General features: G+C 41.8%; 1 protein-coding gene across 3 annotated transcripts in view; it reads left to right on the top strand.

Annotated features, from left to right (window-relative positions):
* The first annotated feature begins 1,651 nt into the window (after positions 1–1,651).
* The window catches only part of Spata31h1 (SPATA31 subfamily H member 1), a 32,788-nt gene continuing 17,822 nt past the window's right edge, over positions 1,652–16,617 (top strand). Inside the window, exons 1-5 of one of the 3 annotated variants that reach the window (XM_063262607.1) lie at positions 1,696–1,831; positions 12,179–12,259; positions 14,945–14,987; positions 15,606–15,657; positions 16,228–16,323. In XM_063262607.1, the coding sequence (XP_063118677.1) occupies positions 14,972–14,987; positions 15,606–15,657; positions 16,228–16,323 (164 nt within the window). In that variant the 5' untranslated portion in view covers positions 1,696–1,831; positions 12,179–12,259; positions 14,945–14,971. Of the gene's footprint in view, positions 1,832–12,178; positions 12,260–14,944; positions 14,988–15,605; positions 15,658–16,227; positions 16,324–16,617 lie in introns of all 3 variants that reach the window. The other 2 variants (XM_063262605.1, XM_063262606.1) reach the window with 2 other exon arrangements.

Raw genomic sequence — 16,617 nt, 5'->3', positions numbered from 1 at the left:
TACACATGCATCTATACCAATAAAAATGTGAACAAACCAAGTGTGGTGAGGGGGGTGGCAAATCTTTCTTACTCAAGAATTTGAAGTAGCGTGTGTTATGTTATTACTCCAGGAGATGGGACTTAATCATGCTAGCCCCGTACCTCTGATTGGACTTGATTTATAGGAAGTGAAGTATGAACACAGGAAAATGGTAACCTCAGGTAGAGAGATGTGGCATGCACTCTCTACAAATGGCCTGACACTAGTGTTACAAGTTGATAGTGTGCCCCTCTTGCTGTGCTGGAATAAGTAGGGTGGGTCGCTGATGGGCGTTCTCCATTCCTACGCTGCCCCAAACAGAGCCTCAATCTAAACGTAAAGAGAACATGACGGGACTCATATTTAGGGGTTTCTTTTCTTTTTTCTTTCTTTCTTTCTTTCTTTCTTTCTTTTTTTTTCTTTTTTCTTTTTTTTTTTTTTTTTGGTGTAGCGATGAAACACTTGCTTAGGACTCAGAGGACTCTGGGTTTGGTCTCCAGCAAGATGGCGCTCTAGATTGGATCCTGAACACTGGTGGGGAAATACGAGCTGCAAATGAAGGCTGGAGTTAAGAGTGAATGTACCAATGTTTTCATTTTATTGCGAAAGTGTTTGCGTAGCTCAAGCTGGCTTTGAATTTGCAATGTAGCCAAGGATGCCCTGTGGTTCTGGACCCTCCACCTCCTATTTAACCTCACGGTCCTGACAAGTGTAATGAAGTTATAGGAGATGTTAAGGGTGGGACTGGGGAGACAGCCCAATGGTTAGAGCACTGGCTGCTCTGGCAGAGGACTCGAGCTGAGTCCCAGCACCCACATGTCCTCTCACAACTGTGTCCAGTTCTGGGGGATGTGATGCTGTCCTCTGACTCTCTTGGGCATGCATGAGGTACACAAATGTACACGCAGGTGAAATATACTTGCACACTAAATAAGTTTTTTAAAAGGATATTAAAAATAGGTTAGAAAGGGTAAATGGGATTTACTGTACTCTTCTTGCAGCTTTGGTGGTTACTCCAAAATAAAAAGTACAAGTTAACTTGGCAGTCCTAGGATAAGGTGTTCCTCTAAGGCTACTACTCCATTTCATGCATCTTAGGTCCACAGCAACTAGGAAATATGGAGACCTGTGGATTAGGAAAGTCTGTGAGGGTTCCCACTCCGACTATCCTCTCCTTGATCCCATTTGACTCTCTTTTCTTTTTTTTTTTTTTTTTTTTTTTTTTTGGTTCTTTTTTTCGGAGCTGGGGACCGAACCCAGGGCCTTGCGCTTCCTAGGTAAGCGCTCTACCACTGAGCTAAATCCCCAGCCCCTTGACTCTCTTTTCTAACCTGCAGTTTGAAATGTATGGCAGGGGACCTAATTCAAACTTGGCACAGTGGCCAGCTCCAAAGAAGATGTGAATCAGAACAGGCCATTTTGGAAGACTTCAAAACGTTTCCTCGTCACTTCTTCCTCAACGACACTTTGTCAAGCTGGACCCCAGAAAGTTCATAGATGGATTCTTCCCTGAGATCTGGGATATCAGGGTTCTCAGAGCCAGGGGCAGCCTCAGGGAAGGACAGTGGCTGGAATGCACAGTGACCGGCCTTACTTTGAAGTACCTATTGTGATGTCATATAGAGGAATTCTAGAGACAGAGACTCTTTAGTTGAGAGGGGCATGGGCTTGAGTAATGGAGCCAATTTGGGGGCTGGATATCCCACTGCCAGACCATCTCAGTCTTATTCTACTTAGTTTCTTGGTTTGTGGCACCTGGGTGTTGTTTTCTAGGTATCGGAGCCGGACACAGGTGGTAGCCAAGTCAGAGGTATGTGATAGCCACTCTCTCTGAAAACCCTCTTCTCTCTCTGCTGAACCCCCATAGGTTTGTATAAACGCTCAGCCTCTGGGCCATCTGAGGGAATGAGCAGAGGGTAGGGGGAAATAAGACAATGACCATGGATGTCTTAATTCCCTTCCAGAAGCTTTAGGCCAGGCATGGTGGTGCACACCTTTGATGTCAGCAATTGGGAGGCAGAGGCAGATCTCTTTGGGTTCAAAGTCATCCTGGTCCACCTAGTGAGTTCCAGGACAGCAAGGATTACTGTTTCAAAAAAGCCAAGAAGAGGGTTGGGGATTTAGCTCAGCGGTAGAGTGCTTGCCTAGCAAGCGCAAGGCCCTGGGTTCGGTCCCCAGCTCCGAAAAATAGAAAAAAAAAAGCCAAGAAGAGAAGAGGAAGAGGGAAGAAGAGAAAGAAGAGGAAGAAGAAAGAAGAGGAAAGAAGGAAAAAGGAGAGAAGGAAGGAGGGGAGAATAGGAAGAGGTGGAGGTGGTACTAGTAGTAGTAGCTTTAGGACCATACTATCAAGAAGATATTGAGGGAGAACATATGAAGAGATATTGAAGAGATGTTGCCTAGGAGCTAAGCTGAAGTGAGACATTCAGACTGACAGACATATAACATTTGGGGGAAAGACTGTGATAAGAGTTGAGAGAGATATTGTCCATCACATGGGAGGCAGAAGGCTGAGTGAGTTCATTTTGTGAAGAAAGATTTATGCTTATATGACAAGACAAAGAATGTCTTGGGACATTAATCGCAAGAGACAGCTTTGTGGGTGGGAATTTTTACTTCCAACAGAAGAGGAATTGTTTGCATACATGGTGTACGTGGTTAACGTTAGTAGGTCATGCCTCTTCTCTGAGTTTCCTCTGAGTAGAGCATGAGTGTCTGCCTCCCCCATAGTCCTGCCATCTTGCCCAGACTTGACACACCCACCTTTTTTATTTTAGTCATTCTAGTGAGTGCATGTTATCGCGTTGTGGTTTGTGTGCACCTCCCCCCCAATTCTCACACTTACTATCCATTTGGAAATTCTTGTAAAAACTGCCTGTTCAAGTCACCTGTGCACTTTTCAATTTGTGTGTGTGCATGTGCGCATGTGTGTATCTGCATGCATGTGTGAATGTGTGGATGCATTTGGCATTGTTCACATGTAGAGAGGTCAGAGAACAATTTTTTTTTTTTGGATTTGCTTCTCTTTACCTCTATGTGGGTTCTGAACTCATGTCACCAGGCTTGCACAGCAAGGTGCTGACCTGCTGAGCCACCTTCCTTGGGCTCTCTTAGTATATTTCTAATGGTTGGGTTGTTACTGCTTTACGTAGTGATTTGAAAGTCCTCATTGAGTATTACAGTCAGGAGTTCTCTGCTAGGTATAGATATTACATAGCACGTAGAAATCCTTCCTTTCATATTCACATCTAAGATTCAAATCAAATTACTTCCTGTGGATGATGTGAGGTGGGAATTGAAGTCTCCTCCAATTCTAGATATCTATTTAGTCTCTCTAGTAGAGCAGAGGGGTAAGATGAGTGAACCACTTAGATACAAACTTAACACACACTCATGCACACATGCAGGGAAAATACTCATACCCATAAAATAAACCCTTAAAAAATTAAAATAAAGAGACGGAGTCTCAGGGTCCATCACAAGCTGGCTTTGAAGTCACTATGTATCCCGGGTTGGCCTCAAATTCGTGACCATTCTGGGTCAGCTTGCTGCACCGATTCTAGTTGCATGCCATTGTACATGGCATCCATCCTGAAGTGCCAGGCTAATTGTTCCTTCAAGGCTTTGATTGAGATTCACATGGGATTTACAGTTCAGATGAAAGATTATTGACATACTAAGAAATGAGTCAATTCATAGATATCTTTGTTTCATTTATTTATTTCTCTCAGAATATATTAATCTTGTGTGTGTGTGTGTGTGTGTGTGTGTGTGTGTGTGTGTGATCTGTTTGTGCATTGCATCCTCCACCCCCCAGAATCCTCTTCCCATATAAGGTAAGAAAAGGTGGTCTGATGACTCGTCACTGACCTGTCATTCTGTTTCAACCCTTGCTACATTATTTTTAAGCAAACCACAGATAATTTCATGATAAATATTTTAGTACATATAGTTCAAGATCCTGCCTCCATTCTGCAAAGGGAAAAAAAGGAAAAGAAAAACGGATTAATCATAATATCATCATCACACCTAAAACTTAACAATAAAATTCAAACAGTTCCTTAATAACTCAAATACACATCAGTGTTTAAATTCCAAATGCAGTGACATGAATTACTATTTATCCAGACTCGATATCACATGTTGGGATTGTACTCCATGATTTTTGACTCTCCTCTAGTCTACAGATTCTCTCTTTTTTTTCTCCTATTTGTCCCATTTATGTACTGGAGAAAAGGGTCATTTCTCTAGATTTCACAGCCAACATTTTGTTGATCAAATACCCGTGCTGGGGCAGTACTAGTTGGACTTAGTGGATTATCTAAACACAAATAAAACATGAAGTTGGAGGGTGGACATTTGTGGGGGGTGTGGAAAAAACTGGAAGGAGAGGAGAGTATGATTATATTTTATTCTATACATGTACACGATTTTAATTAGGAAAAATTATAATATCCCTTCACATGATTTGACATATTCTGCTGCCTCTTGTACTTCCTGTGAGTTGGGATTTATCTGAAACTCTTGTAGAAACACATTTGTCAGGGAAGTGTAACCTTCAAGAGAGATTAACTCTGCTCTTTCTAGACTGGGTAAGTCTTGGAGGCATGGCGCCTCACTCTCTGAGGACTAGGTCAGTTGCCATAGGAGTTGGAATCCCTTTCTCTTACACACCATTCACTTGTTGTTCTGCTTCTTCTGTGAGCTGAAGCTATGCAGAGACCCCATCTAAAGCTAAGGACATGCTAGCACTAGGCTTAGACTTCCAGAACCACGAGGTCAAATAAACCTCTTTCCTTCATAAATGAGCCAATCACAAGTACATGAACATGAATCAGGAGGAAGTTGAATCTAAGATTTATCAGAATTTGTTTTCTGGTGGGGAGGGAGGCCATATTTCATAGATGGTGATAATCACCAGGAGGCACATAATGCCTGGCTCTGTGTGGCATTTTACTTTTATCTATCTACCTATCTAACTACTATCTGCTATCTATCTATCAATCTACTATCTATCTATTATCTTCTACCTACTATCTACCTACTACCTACTATCTACCTACTACCTACTATCTATCTACTATCTACTATATCTACCTATTATCTATCTATCTATCTATCTATCTATCTACTGTCTAGCATTTATCTATCTATCTATCTACTATCTACTATCTGTCTATATCTATCTACTATCTAACTTCTATCTATCTACCATCTACCTACTATCTATGTATTATCTATCTATCTATCTATCTCTATCTATCTCTATCTTTCTATCACCTATCTATTTACTATCTACTATCTGTCTACCTACTATATCTATATCTACCTATTATCTACTATCTATCTACTATCTATCGTTTATCATCTATATATCTGCTATTTATCTATCTATGTCTATCATCTACTATCTACTATCTATCTACCTACCTACTATCTATTTACTATCTATCATCTATCTGTTATCTATCTACTATCTATCATCTATTTTCTACCTACTATCATCTATCTACTATCTATGTATTATCTATCTATCTATCTATCTATCTATCTATCTATCTATCTATCTATCTATCTATCTATCTATCTATCTATCTATCTTTAGCACCATGGATGAAATCAAGGCTCTCATGTTTGCTAGGCAAGCAGGTCCACCACTGAACTACATTCCCAGGCCTGATAGGATATTATAAATGCTGTTTGCTAAATGATGCTGAAATCTGAAAATACAACAGATCCTTTCATATTGACCTGCTTAAAGGATCCTGCTAGGTTTGTCACTTTGACCTTTTTTTTCCTTTATTCTTTATTACTTCTTTCCCAATCCTTATGTTTTTTTTTTAAAACACAGTTTTTTAATTTTTTTTTCAGAGCTGGGGACCGAACCCAGGGCCTTGCGCTTGCTAGGCAAGCGCTCTACCACTGAGCTAAATCTCCAACCCCCAATCCTTATGTTTTTATTCTCCTTGCTTTCATGATTACAACTTTGGGTATGATTGATATTCAGGAGCTGTGGGCATCTGTCATCTTTTTTATTAAGTCAAGAAAAGTTTTCCATAATTCGCCAGGGTGTTTTTTTCTTTTTGTAGTTTTTCAAATGTTTTACTAAATCAAGAGAGTTTTAGCAAGAATTGATGTTAGTTTTTTTAAAAATTTGTTTTAAATTTTTAAAATTAACCTCTTTATACTGGGCGCTAAATATTAAGTCTATTCCTGTCTCTATTTAGATGGTCATATGCTATTTTCTTGTTTTTTTGATCTGTGTACTGAGTTACACGGGAATGTAAAATAAAACGTTAACTGTGAATTCCTAGGATATGTATAAACACATGTATAATGTTACTCCCAATATCCTTTTATTAGATTTATTAGATTCAGTTTGCTGATACTTTGTTTGGGATTTCTGCATCTATGTATGTGAAATATATTGACTGGTCAGGCCTTAATTAGATTTTAGAAAGAAGATTGTTCCAGCTTCCTCAATTAAAAATAGAAGTGAATCTACATTTGCATCTCATTGGTGAAACAGATGCCCTCAACGTTAATGGAGTTATAAGGGATTTTGAAGTTCTGTACTAAGAATCTGGAACAAAGACCAGATTGTTCTCTCTCTCTCTCTCTTTCTCTCTCTCTCTCTCTCTCTCTCTCTCTCTCTCTCTCTCTCTCTCTCACACACACACACACACACACACACTCTCACACACACACACACACACACACACACACACACACACACACACACACAAAGGAAGAGAAACTGAGGCTAAGAAATTGGCTCTCAAGGCTCCTCTGATATTCATAGACAAACTCAGTGTCATCATCCTGGGTCCAAAACTTGCAGGACAGGTCGGGCTAGGAAAATGGGTATACCTTTTGTGCTTCACTCCTGTGGAAGAATTCTCTTCTCTTCAGGGAGTTCTGGTCCCTGCTCTTGAAGCCTTCATCTGATTGGGTGATGCCCACTCACAGTATGGGAAGCAATCTGCTTTAAAGTGCACTGAATCTAAATGTTAATCATATGTAAGAATTACAGTCAGAGAAATGTTCTAGGCTAATATATGACCAAACAACTGGGTTCCATAGCTTAGCCAAGTCGACATAAGATTAACCATTACAACTCTTTCCTCTTGTTAAGGTTTATTTTTATTAATTTTAAAATTGTGTGTTTGTGTAATTGTATATGTGTGTAACTGTACGTAAAAATACAAGCGCAGGTGCCAGCAGAAGCCAGAAATGCTTGGATCTCCTTGGAGCTAGAACTACAGGCTATTGGGAGCCATCTGACATAGATGTTAGGAACTGAACTCAGGTCCTATGCAAAAGCAGTATGTGCTGTTAACTGCTGAACTATCTCCCCATGACTCCTCTTCCTCCCCTCCTCCTCCTCCTCCCCCTTTCTCCTTTTCCTCCTCCTCTTTCTCCTCCTCCTTTCTCCTTTTCCTCCTCTTCCTCCTCTCCTTCTCTTCCTCCTCTCCTTCTCTTCCTCCTCTCCTTCTCTTCCTCCTCTCCTTTCTCCTTTTCCTCCTCTCCTCCTCTTCTTCCTCCTCCTTTCTCCTCCTTCTCTTCTTCCTATCCTCCTCTTTCTTCTCCTTTCTCCTCCTTCTTATCCCTCTCCTCCTCCTCTTCCTCCCCCTTTTCTTCCTCCTCTTCCTCCTCCTCCCCACCTCCTCCATTTGTAAAGAGTTTCATAATTTTAAATATGATATGAAGTTAAGGCCCAACTTCATCAGTTTACATGTGGTCTTCCATTTTTTAAAGCTTTTTTTTGCATTGAATGGTCATGGTGCCTGTGTAGAGAATCAGCTGATTTTCAGTGTTAGATTCCATTAGCCCTAGAGGTCGGTTCCTATGCCAGTCCCACAACTGTTTTTGATTACTGTGGCTTTGTACAGTTTTAAAATCAGAAACTGAGTCTTTTAAATGTTATTTTTCAAGATTTCTTTTCTCCTGACAGAACTTTGTGATTCCTTTAAACTTTTAGGACAGGGGTCTCATTTCTGCAAGAAAGGCCACTGGGGTTTGGGTAGGGACAATACAGCCTCCCTACAGAATCTAGAGAGTTGCTCTGATAATGTTGCCATTTTAGCATCAAACCTTCCATTCACGAAGAAGGGATGTCTTATTTACTACTTAGTTTCTACAATGTCTTGTAGTTTTGCATCTCATGCCATAGCTACCTCCCAGTAACCCCACCTACTAACTGTTACCTTGTGGTTAGGAATACAGCATATCAAGTCGGGGGATAATATTGGCCCCAAGGCACGCTGAAGGAAGTTGCCTGGTATTTCTGATTTGTTGAGTGCCTTTTTTTTAAAAAAAAAAAACCAAACCATGAATAGATGTTGGGTTTTTTTCCTGCACCATTGATAAGACCATGCAGTTCTCTGCTTTGTTGTAATTGTGGTTTAATGTGTTGGTCATTGTGTTATGTTCAGACAATCATGTGTTATTCTAACTGCACTGTGTATATCTACTGCATATGGTACTGTTACAGGAGAGCATTTTCAGATGCTATAGCTGTTCACTGAGCACATTGCCCCATTCGTCCCCACTTTGTTCCTCCTCTGCCTCCCCCTTGGTTTCATTTACTCTCCCAGGGAATTTCATTTCTTCTTTAATGGCATGTTTACATATGTGATCTTATGCAGCTCTATAAAATCTAGGAATTACAGGGGTTGGGGATTTAGCTCAGTGGTAGAGCACTTGCCTAGCAAGTGCAAGGCCCTGTGTTCGGTCCTCAGCTCCTAAAAAAAGAAAAAAAAATCTAGGAATAACAAATGAGAAAAATCCTTTGATGTTGGTCTTTCTGAGCCGGCTTATTTTGCTTAATATGAGCTTCAGTTGCATCCCTTTCCCTGAAAACTGTGTAATGTTGTTCTTTTTCGTGACAGAAAGTATGCACACATACTTAAGATCCGTTCCTCCACTGCTGTGACCTAGGTCGCTCCCATAACGTAGTTATGAAGAGCTGCAGTAAATGCTGATGTACAAGTGTCTCTGTCATATCAAACATCCACACATCCACTGAATAAATCCAAAATAGTTATAATCATCATCATTCTGTAAGTTCTAGCCAGACCAAATTAGGGGTACTGTGTTTATGCTTGATGAAAAGTTTCGTTTGACATTAATTTTTTGAGTAGTTTCCCTGTCTAAGTCTAGATAGGCAGTCATTTTCTTTCAGCACATTAAAGAATTTTATTGTTTTCTGGTGCCCAGTATTTCTTTTTTTTTTTTTTTTGCTTCTTTTTTTCGGAGCTGGGGACTGAACCCAGGGCTTTGCGCTTCCTAGGCAAGCGCTCTACCACTGAGCTAAATCCCCAACCCCCCAGTATTTCTAATAACACACCAGTTCTTTGCCTTCTGCTCATTTGGATATGATAACTCTCTTATTCGGGGAAGGTTTTAGAACTCTCTTCTGTACTTGGCAGTTTTGAATGTACTTAATTCAGCTATTTTTTTTTTCTGGGCTTCTGCTGTCATAACACTGACATATCAATGTTTCTCAGTTCTCACAACTTCCTAGTTATTAAGTCAAAGAACAGACTGCTTCAGAGGCCTTTATAGGGATGAGGAGATACGTCAGTTGGTAAAGTACTTGCTTGCTTTGCAAGCACAAGGACCTGACTTTGCTCCCTAAAATTATGTAAGAGATCTGTGTTCGGTTGCACATGCTTGTAATCCCAGCACCAGGGGTAGAGGGTAGAGACAGGTAATTCCCTGCCCAGCCAATTTAGACTCCCTGACAACCCCCAGACCAATAGTGACTTTGTCTCAAAAAGAAAAAAGAAAAAACAACAATGTGGGCGGCACCTGAGGAATGACACCTGAGGTTGACTTGGACCTTCGTGTACACATGTCCCATAAGCAGGCACACCCTTGCACACACACATATCCTAACATGTACATGCACACACAAATGTAAAAATGAGCAGGTTTTACACTCATGGAAAATCAAGCAGAAAGTGCTGGGTTCCCATATATTTCAATGTTACTAATCTGCAAGTCATGTTTTGCCACATTCCCCATCCCCCTTTCATCCCGGAGTTCTCATTACTGTATCTCCTATGTTTCTTGGCTCTGTTTTACCTCTCCTTTCTACACACCATTCTTCAGATCATTCACCCCACGGAAATTCTAAATTGAATAGGAGAGATTTTTTTTTTGAAATGTGCATTTCATTCAGTAGCCCAGGCTAGCTGGGAACTTACTAGATATCCTAAGCTGGCTCTGAACTCATCGTAATCCTTTTATGTCAGCTTCCAGAGTGGAGCATTTACAGACATGCACCGCCACAACCTGGCTTTGTAGTGGGTTTGAAGCCTAAGAGTTCTACCAAAGTATTCCCTTTATCTTTAATGATGGCACTATCAATCCAGATAGTGCCATCCAGATAAACTTGCAGGCGTGCCGGTGGGGGAGCTTCTAGACTGGGCTCACTGAGGTGGGAAGTCCCACCCTAACCGTGAGCGCATGGCTCCATGGACTTGGAGCATTAGAAGTAAGGAATAGAAGCTGTGAACCACACGATCAGCCTGCAGTTAGCGGTTTCTGGGGACACCCCTTTAGTTTTTACACTTTTCAGTGTGAAGGCAAATTTCCTAGTGTTCCCCAAGGGCTAGAAGTAAATGGTAAATTTGTCATCTGGAGCTTCTAAGTGAGAATGTCCAGGTGTCTTCTGCTGGATCGAAAACATTATGGCTCAGTGGTTAAGAGTGCTTGCTGCCCTTGAGGACCCAGGTTCAATTCCCAGCACTCACATGGTGGCTCACAACCATTTGTACATCTTGTTCCAGGAGATCTAACACCCTCTTCTGGACTCAGAGAGCACCAAGCATTAAGAGTGGCACGCAGACAAACAAGCAAATACTCACACACAGGAAAAATGTTATTAACAGATACTCAAGCATACTTATGAAACATAACAGTTTGCTTTATGCATTGTGTAATAATTAAATCAAGCTAGTTAACTTATTTTTCACTTCAGATTTTTTTCACGTATGTGGTGAGGAATTTAAGATCAATTCCTTTAGTAATTATGGTTTTCAAAAAAAAAAGTTTTCTTGGGGTTGGGGATTTAGCTCAGTGGTAGAGTGCTTGCCTAGGAAGCGCAAGGCCCTGGGTTCGGTCCCCAGCTCTGAAAAAAAGAACCAAAAAAAAAAAAAAGTTTTCTTTAGGTAGTTCATTGTCTAAGGTGGTAAAGATTTTTTCTTTTATATTTTGTCTGTTGTAGTTTTTCACATTTGAATTCTTTAAAATTTACATTATTTTTTGCATCTGAATTCTTTATTCATTTGTCTTTTTTTTTTTTTTTTTGTTGGTTCTTTTTTTCGGAGCTGGGGACCGAACCCAGGGCCTTGCGCTTCCTAGGCAAGCGCTCTACCACTGAGCTAAATCCCCAACCCCTCATTTGGTTCTTTTTGAGGCAGGTTTTTTCTGTGTAAGTTCTGGCTGTCCTGGAACTCATTTTGTAGACCAGAGTGGCCTCGAACACAGAGATCTGCATGCCTCTGCTTTCTGAGGGCTGGAATTAAAGGCGTGTGCCACAACTGTCTGACCTCATTTAAATCCTTTTAAATTAAGGTTTATTTTTACTTTACGTGTATGAGCTTTTTGCCTGTCTTTGGGCATTGCAACACATGATGTCTGGTGACTCCAGAGGTCATAAGAGAGCATCAGATCCTGTGAAGCTGGAGATACGGCTATAAGCCACCATATGGGTGCCCGGAACCAAACCTGGGTCCTCTGCAAGAGCGGAGTCAGTGTTCTTGACTGTTGAACATCTCTCCAGGCCCCTCACATTTGAATTATTTTTTTTCTAAATTTTACACTCCAGATTTTATTCCCCTCCCAGTCTACCCTCTGACTATTCCACATCCCATACCTGCCCCCCAACCCCTACCTCCACCCCTGCACCCCACCAGACCTCTGAACTTCCTAGGGCCTCCAGTCTCTTGAGGGTCAGGTGTGCACAAAAGACCACTTGCTGGGTCTTTTGGGGGGCGGTCATGATAGGTCCCTTTTTGTGAGTGCCCCCATAGCCTCAGTAATGGTGTCAGGTCTTGGGCCCTCCCCCTTGAGCTGGATCCCATTTTGGTCTTGTCCCTGGACCTTCTTTTCCTCAGGCTCCTCTCCATTTCCATCCCTGCATTTCTTTCAGACAGGAAGAATTATGGGCCAGAGTTTTAACTGTGGGATAGCAACCCCATTCCACACTTGATGCCCTGTCTTTCTGCTGGAGGTAGGCTCAACAAGTTCCCTTTCCCCACTGTAAGGCCTTTCATCCCCCCCCCCCCCCCCCCCCGCTTCCTTTTGAACCTGAGAGTCTCTCACTTCCCAGGTCTCTGGTACATTCTCGAGGGTCCTCCCAACCTCCTTCCTCCCGTGGTCGCCTGTTTTCATTCTTTCTGCTGGCCTTCAGGGCTTTAGTCCTTTTCCTCCACCCAGTACCAGATCATGTTCCCCCCTCTCTCCCCATCCCCATTCCCTTTCCCTTCCCTGTCCCTCCTTCCTTCTCTTCCCTCCGCATCCCCTTGTGGTCGCTTCCCCTGCCACCATGGCGATGACAGCAAAGAATAATGAGAAAAACATTTGAATTCTTAAGGGGTGATTCACGTGGTCGCATCCGCAGTAAAGAAGCAGAGAGCAGTCAGCAGAGGGCAGTCACAGTTCCAGCTGCTGCTCACTTCTCTTTTCCTAAGGACACAGTCTAGGATCCCAGACTTAGAATGGCGCCACACAGAGGCACCTCAGGACAGTTAGCCAGACAATTCCCTACAGGCATGCTCAGAGGCTCATCTCCAGATGATTCTAGACTTTTGTCAAGTTGACGTATGTCATCACGGCAGTGGGATTGTTTTCTTGTTGCTATGCGGAGCTCTCTTCGATTAAGCTGTCAAATGTAAGGGAACTCGCTTCAGAGCTCGGTGTTTTGTTTTGTTTTGTTTTGTTTTGTTTTGTTTTGTTTTGTTTCGTTTCGAGACAGGCTCTCTCTTTGTAGCCCTGGTGTCCTGGAGTCAGGCTAGTCTTCAATGCACAGAAATCCTCTACCTACTGATATTTCAGAGCCTTTTTAAAAGCATTTCTTTCTTTCTTTTTTTTTTTTTTTTCCGGAGCTGGGGACCGAACCCAGGGCCTTGTGCTTGCTAGGCAAGCGCTCTACCACTGATCTAAATCCCCAACCCCTTTAAAAGCATTTTAATCCTACCTGCCTGTTCCTGTTATTAACAATGGTTTTGTAGCTGTTTTAGTGCTGCAAGCCTCTCCCTCTCTTCTTGATCTCCAATAAGAATGCCTCAGTGTAGAATTTAACTTGGGGAGGACTGACGTTTTTGATATTAAAATCATCCCAGCCAAGAGTCTGAAATATCTGTCCAATTAGGCAGATCATGTATCTCCTGTGTTAAGTGTTTATGGTTTTATATAGGAAGGTCTTCTATATTATTATTCAATACTTTGATAATTTATAATTTGTATCAATATAAAGAATATATATATACAGCTTGATAGTGTTTGCCTGGAATTTCAGTGTTTGGGAGGCAGAGGCAGGAAGATCAGGGTCATCTTCACATACTTAGCAAACTCGAGGCCAGGGTTCATATTTATCTTTAGTCTCAGTATGCCACATAATAATCTAGAGCTTAGTTTGTTTTAAGAACACTTAATAACATCTTGCTGGCTCCTTATAATACTTAATAAAATTAGAGCAGGGCCCCAGACCTTAGCACAGCTGACTCCATGATGGAAGAGACATTCAGGCTGTAAAACTCGGCACACAGACAGCACCACCTGCCAAAACTAAAACAGAGGCCTTATCCACCAAGTCCACAGTCCTGGGACTAGCCTTGCTTTGTGGCTTCTGCCTCTGGCTAGTTGTTCTTGATAACTGAAGTAGGTCAACCCAGAACATGGTTTTGGTGCTCGAAAGGTCATCCTAAAAAAGGCTTGGGATCCCGAACATCTACTGTGGTTCCCGGCTGATAAAGACTTTCTGTTGGCTTAAAGCCATGTCCATCCAGTCTTCTCTGGTGAACACCCCACAACAAAAATTACAGTATGCTGTTTTCAGTGATGTCTTACTTCCTTATAACGTTCTTTTTCACCCAGAAATCAGCTGACTCTTTGAGGTCTAGCACAAATAGAAATTTATAGAGTAATTTTTCCATTCTGTCTAAGGAAATTAATTCAAGGTCTTCTGAGTTCACCGATACGTTTTTATTGCATTCACCACATTTTAAAAAAAGTGTGTGTGTGTGTGTGTGTGTGTGTGTGTGTGTGTGTGTGTGTGTGTTCATGTGTGCATGTGTCATGGGACATCCAGAAGTAGAAGACAACCTGCGAGAGTCAGTTCTTTCCGTCTACCTTGAAGGTCATAGGAGTGAAATGTAGGTTGCCAAGGCTTGGTAAGAGGCACCTTTACCCACCAGGCCGTTTTGCTGGTTCCCACGTGGTATCTTAACAATTTCCTTACTAATGCATGTCTCTGGAGTACAGGGTTCATATTTATCTTTACTCTCAGTATGCCACATAATAGTCTAGAGCTTAGTTTGTTTTAAGAACATGTAATAACATGTATGTATGTGTGCATGCGTGCACGTGGAGGTAAAGGAGACAACCCGTGAAAACTGCTTCTCTCCTTTTACCACGTAAGCTGCAGAGATGGAACCCACATTCTCAGGCACCTTTGCCTACAGAGCCATCTTGCTGGCTCCTTATTATACTTAATAAATTTTTCACAGATAAATAAATTAGTAACTAATAATAGGATTATAGAAGACAGCTGAGTTGATAACAGGATATAAAACGTATCAATAGCCCATAGGTAAGATGAGATGCATTGTCAATAAAATCTCCAGTCTATAACATAAACCTAACTTTCTTGTTTCTTTCTTTCTTTCTTTTTTTTTTTTTGTCTGTGTTTCCCTAGGCTTCAAAGCAACATATTCTTGAACAGATGGAGAAACTCACAGGTCAGAATGACTCTATCCCTTCTTGTTAGCTCAAGGCTGATGACAGATCAGTTGTGTTTCTGCTTTAAGACTCTGGTCTTTGATTGCATGAGGAAGAAAGTTAAAAAAAAAAGAGGGTATGACTGGAGCAGAGCCATCTTTCTAACATCTTTACTTCCAAAGTCACGCAAACAGCCCCAGAACTCCTCAACGGTCCCTTTCCCCTTGCTTCTGTGTCCCGTGTGTTTTCATGGAAAGCCCAAAGTATGGGAAAGAAACTTGGTGGGTCAGGAGAATACAAAGAATAACTACCAAGAGTTTGACAAGGGAGGTCTGTTACCTTCATTTCTCTAGTATGGATCCGGGGTAGACATCTTTAAAGGAAAAGATATAGCAGGATCTCTGTGTCTCCCACTGCTACGTTCCCATCCCCATGCTTCTAATGGGGACACTTCTGGTCCATGACGAAGACAGCAGAGAGCATGGACTTTTTGAACATTGGTAGCTGTGCTGGGCCACTAATTGGCTTCGTGACAGGCATGACTCCATCTTTGCCCTCGTGATTGTTAAATGAAGGAGCTTCTGTTAGATGCTATCAGTAGTTACCGTGCTAAAGAGATTCTTTACTCCTGTTCCCAGTTTCACAATTCGAAGACTCCAGGATGAACTTTATGGAAAATGATCTGACATGGTAAGCAGAGTCTGCCTTCAGACTGCCCTACTGACTGTTTCAGGTCAACTTGATACAAGCGAGTGCCATTTTGGAAGAGGAAACCTCAATTGCTCCTTCCAGATTGCCCTGTGGGCAAGCCTGTGGGGCATTTCCTTAATTGATGATTGATGTGGGGATGTCACTGTGGGTGGTGCGACCCCAGGCTGGTGGTCACAGGGTGTGCAAGCCATGAAAGCAAGCCAGCAAGCAGAGTTCCTCCATGGCCTCTGTGTCAGCTCCTGCCTCACTGATTCTGCCCTGAGTTCCTAACCTGACTTCCCTCTGTCATGGAGTAGGATTTGAAAATTGGAAGGTGGAAACAAACCCTTTACCCCCAAGCAGTTTATGGTCATGCTTCATCACAATAGAAACCCTAACTAAGGGATCACCTTAACTGTAAGAGCTAGAAGAATAAAATATATGGTATTTCCCCCTCATTTACTATGATAGCCATTGTCTCTTTCCTAAATTAACTTCCTATTCTTATTGGTTAGATTTCTAGTGCTTTGCTATCACTTCAGTCCCACTGACCTACTCTGTTGTGTCCAGTGTTTCAGGACTTCCTATGGGCTGGACCCAGGAGTATATATTATGGTCAATAGACAAGAGCCTTCAGCAGATCTTCCAACATCTGGAAAATGCAAGGTCAGGAAGATGAGTTCTGCTTAGGGGGTAGAGATGTATTTAAAATAAAAGAAAGGAAGGAAGAAGAGTGAAGGGGGAGGGAAAAGAAAAAAATTGAGTTGCAAACTATTTTTTCTGAGATTTATTTCTATTTTATGTGTGTGAGTGTTTTGCATGTACGTATGTTTGTGCACCACATGCCTGCCTGGTACCCACAGAGGGCAGAAGAGGGTATGTGATTCCCTGGTACTGGGGTTACTGATGTTTGTGAACCACTCTGTGGGTGCTGAGGATCAAACTCCAGTCACTGCTCTT

Source organism: Rattus norvegicus, chromosome 6 (genome assembly GCF_036323735.1).
Source record: "Rattus norvegicus strain BN/NHsdMcwi chromosome 6, GRCr8, whole genome shotgun sequence".
NCBI lineage: Eukaryota > Metazoa > Chordata > Mammalia > Rodentia > Muridae > Rattus > Rattus norvegicus.
This window is presented reverse-complemented; position numbering and strand designations above follow the sequence as displayed.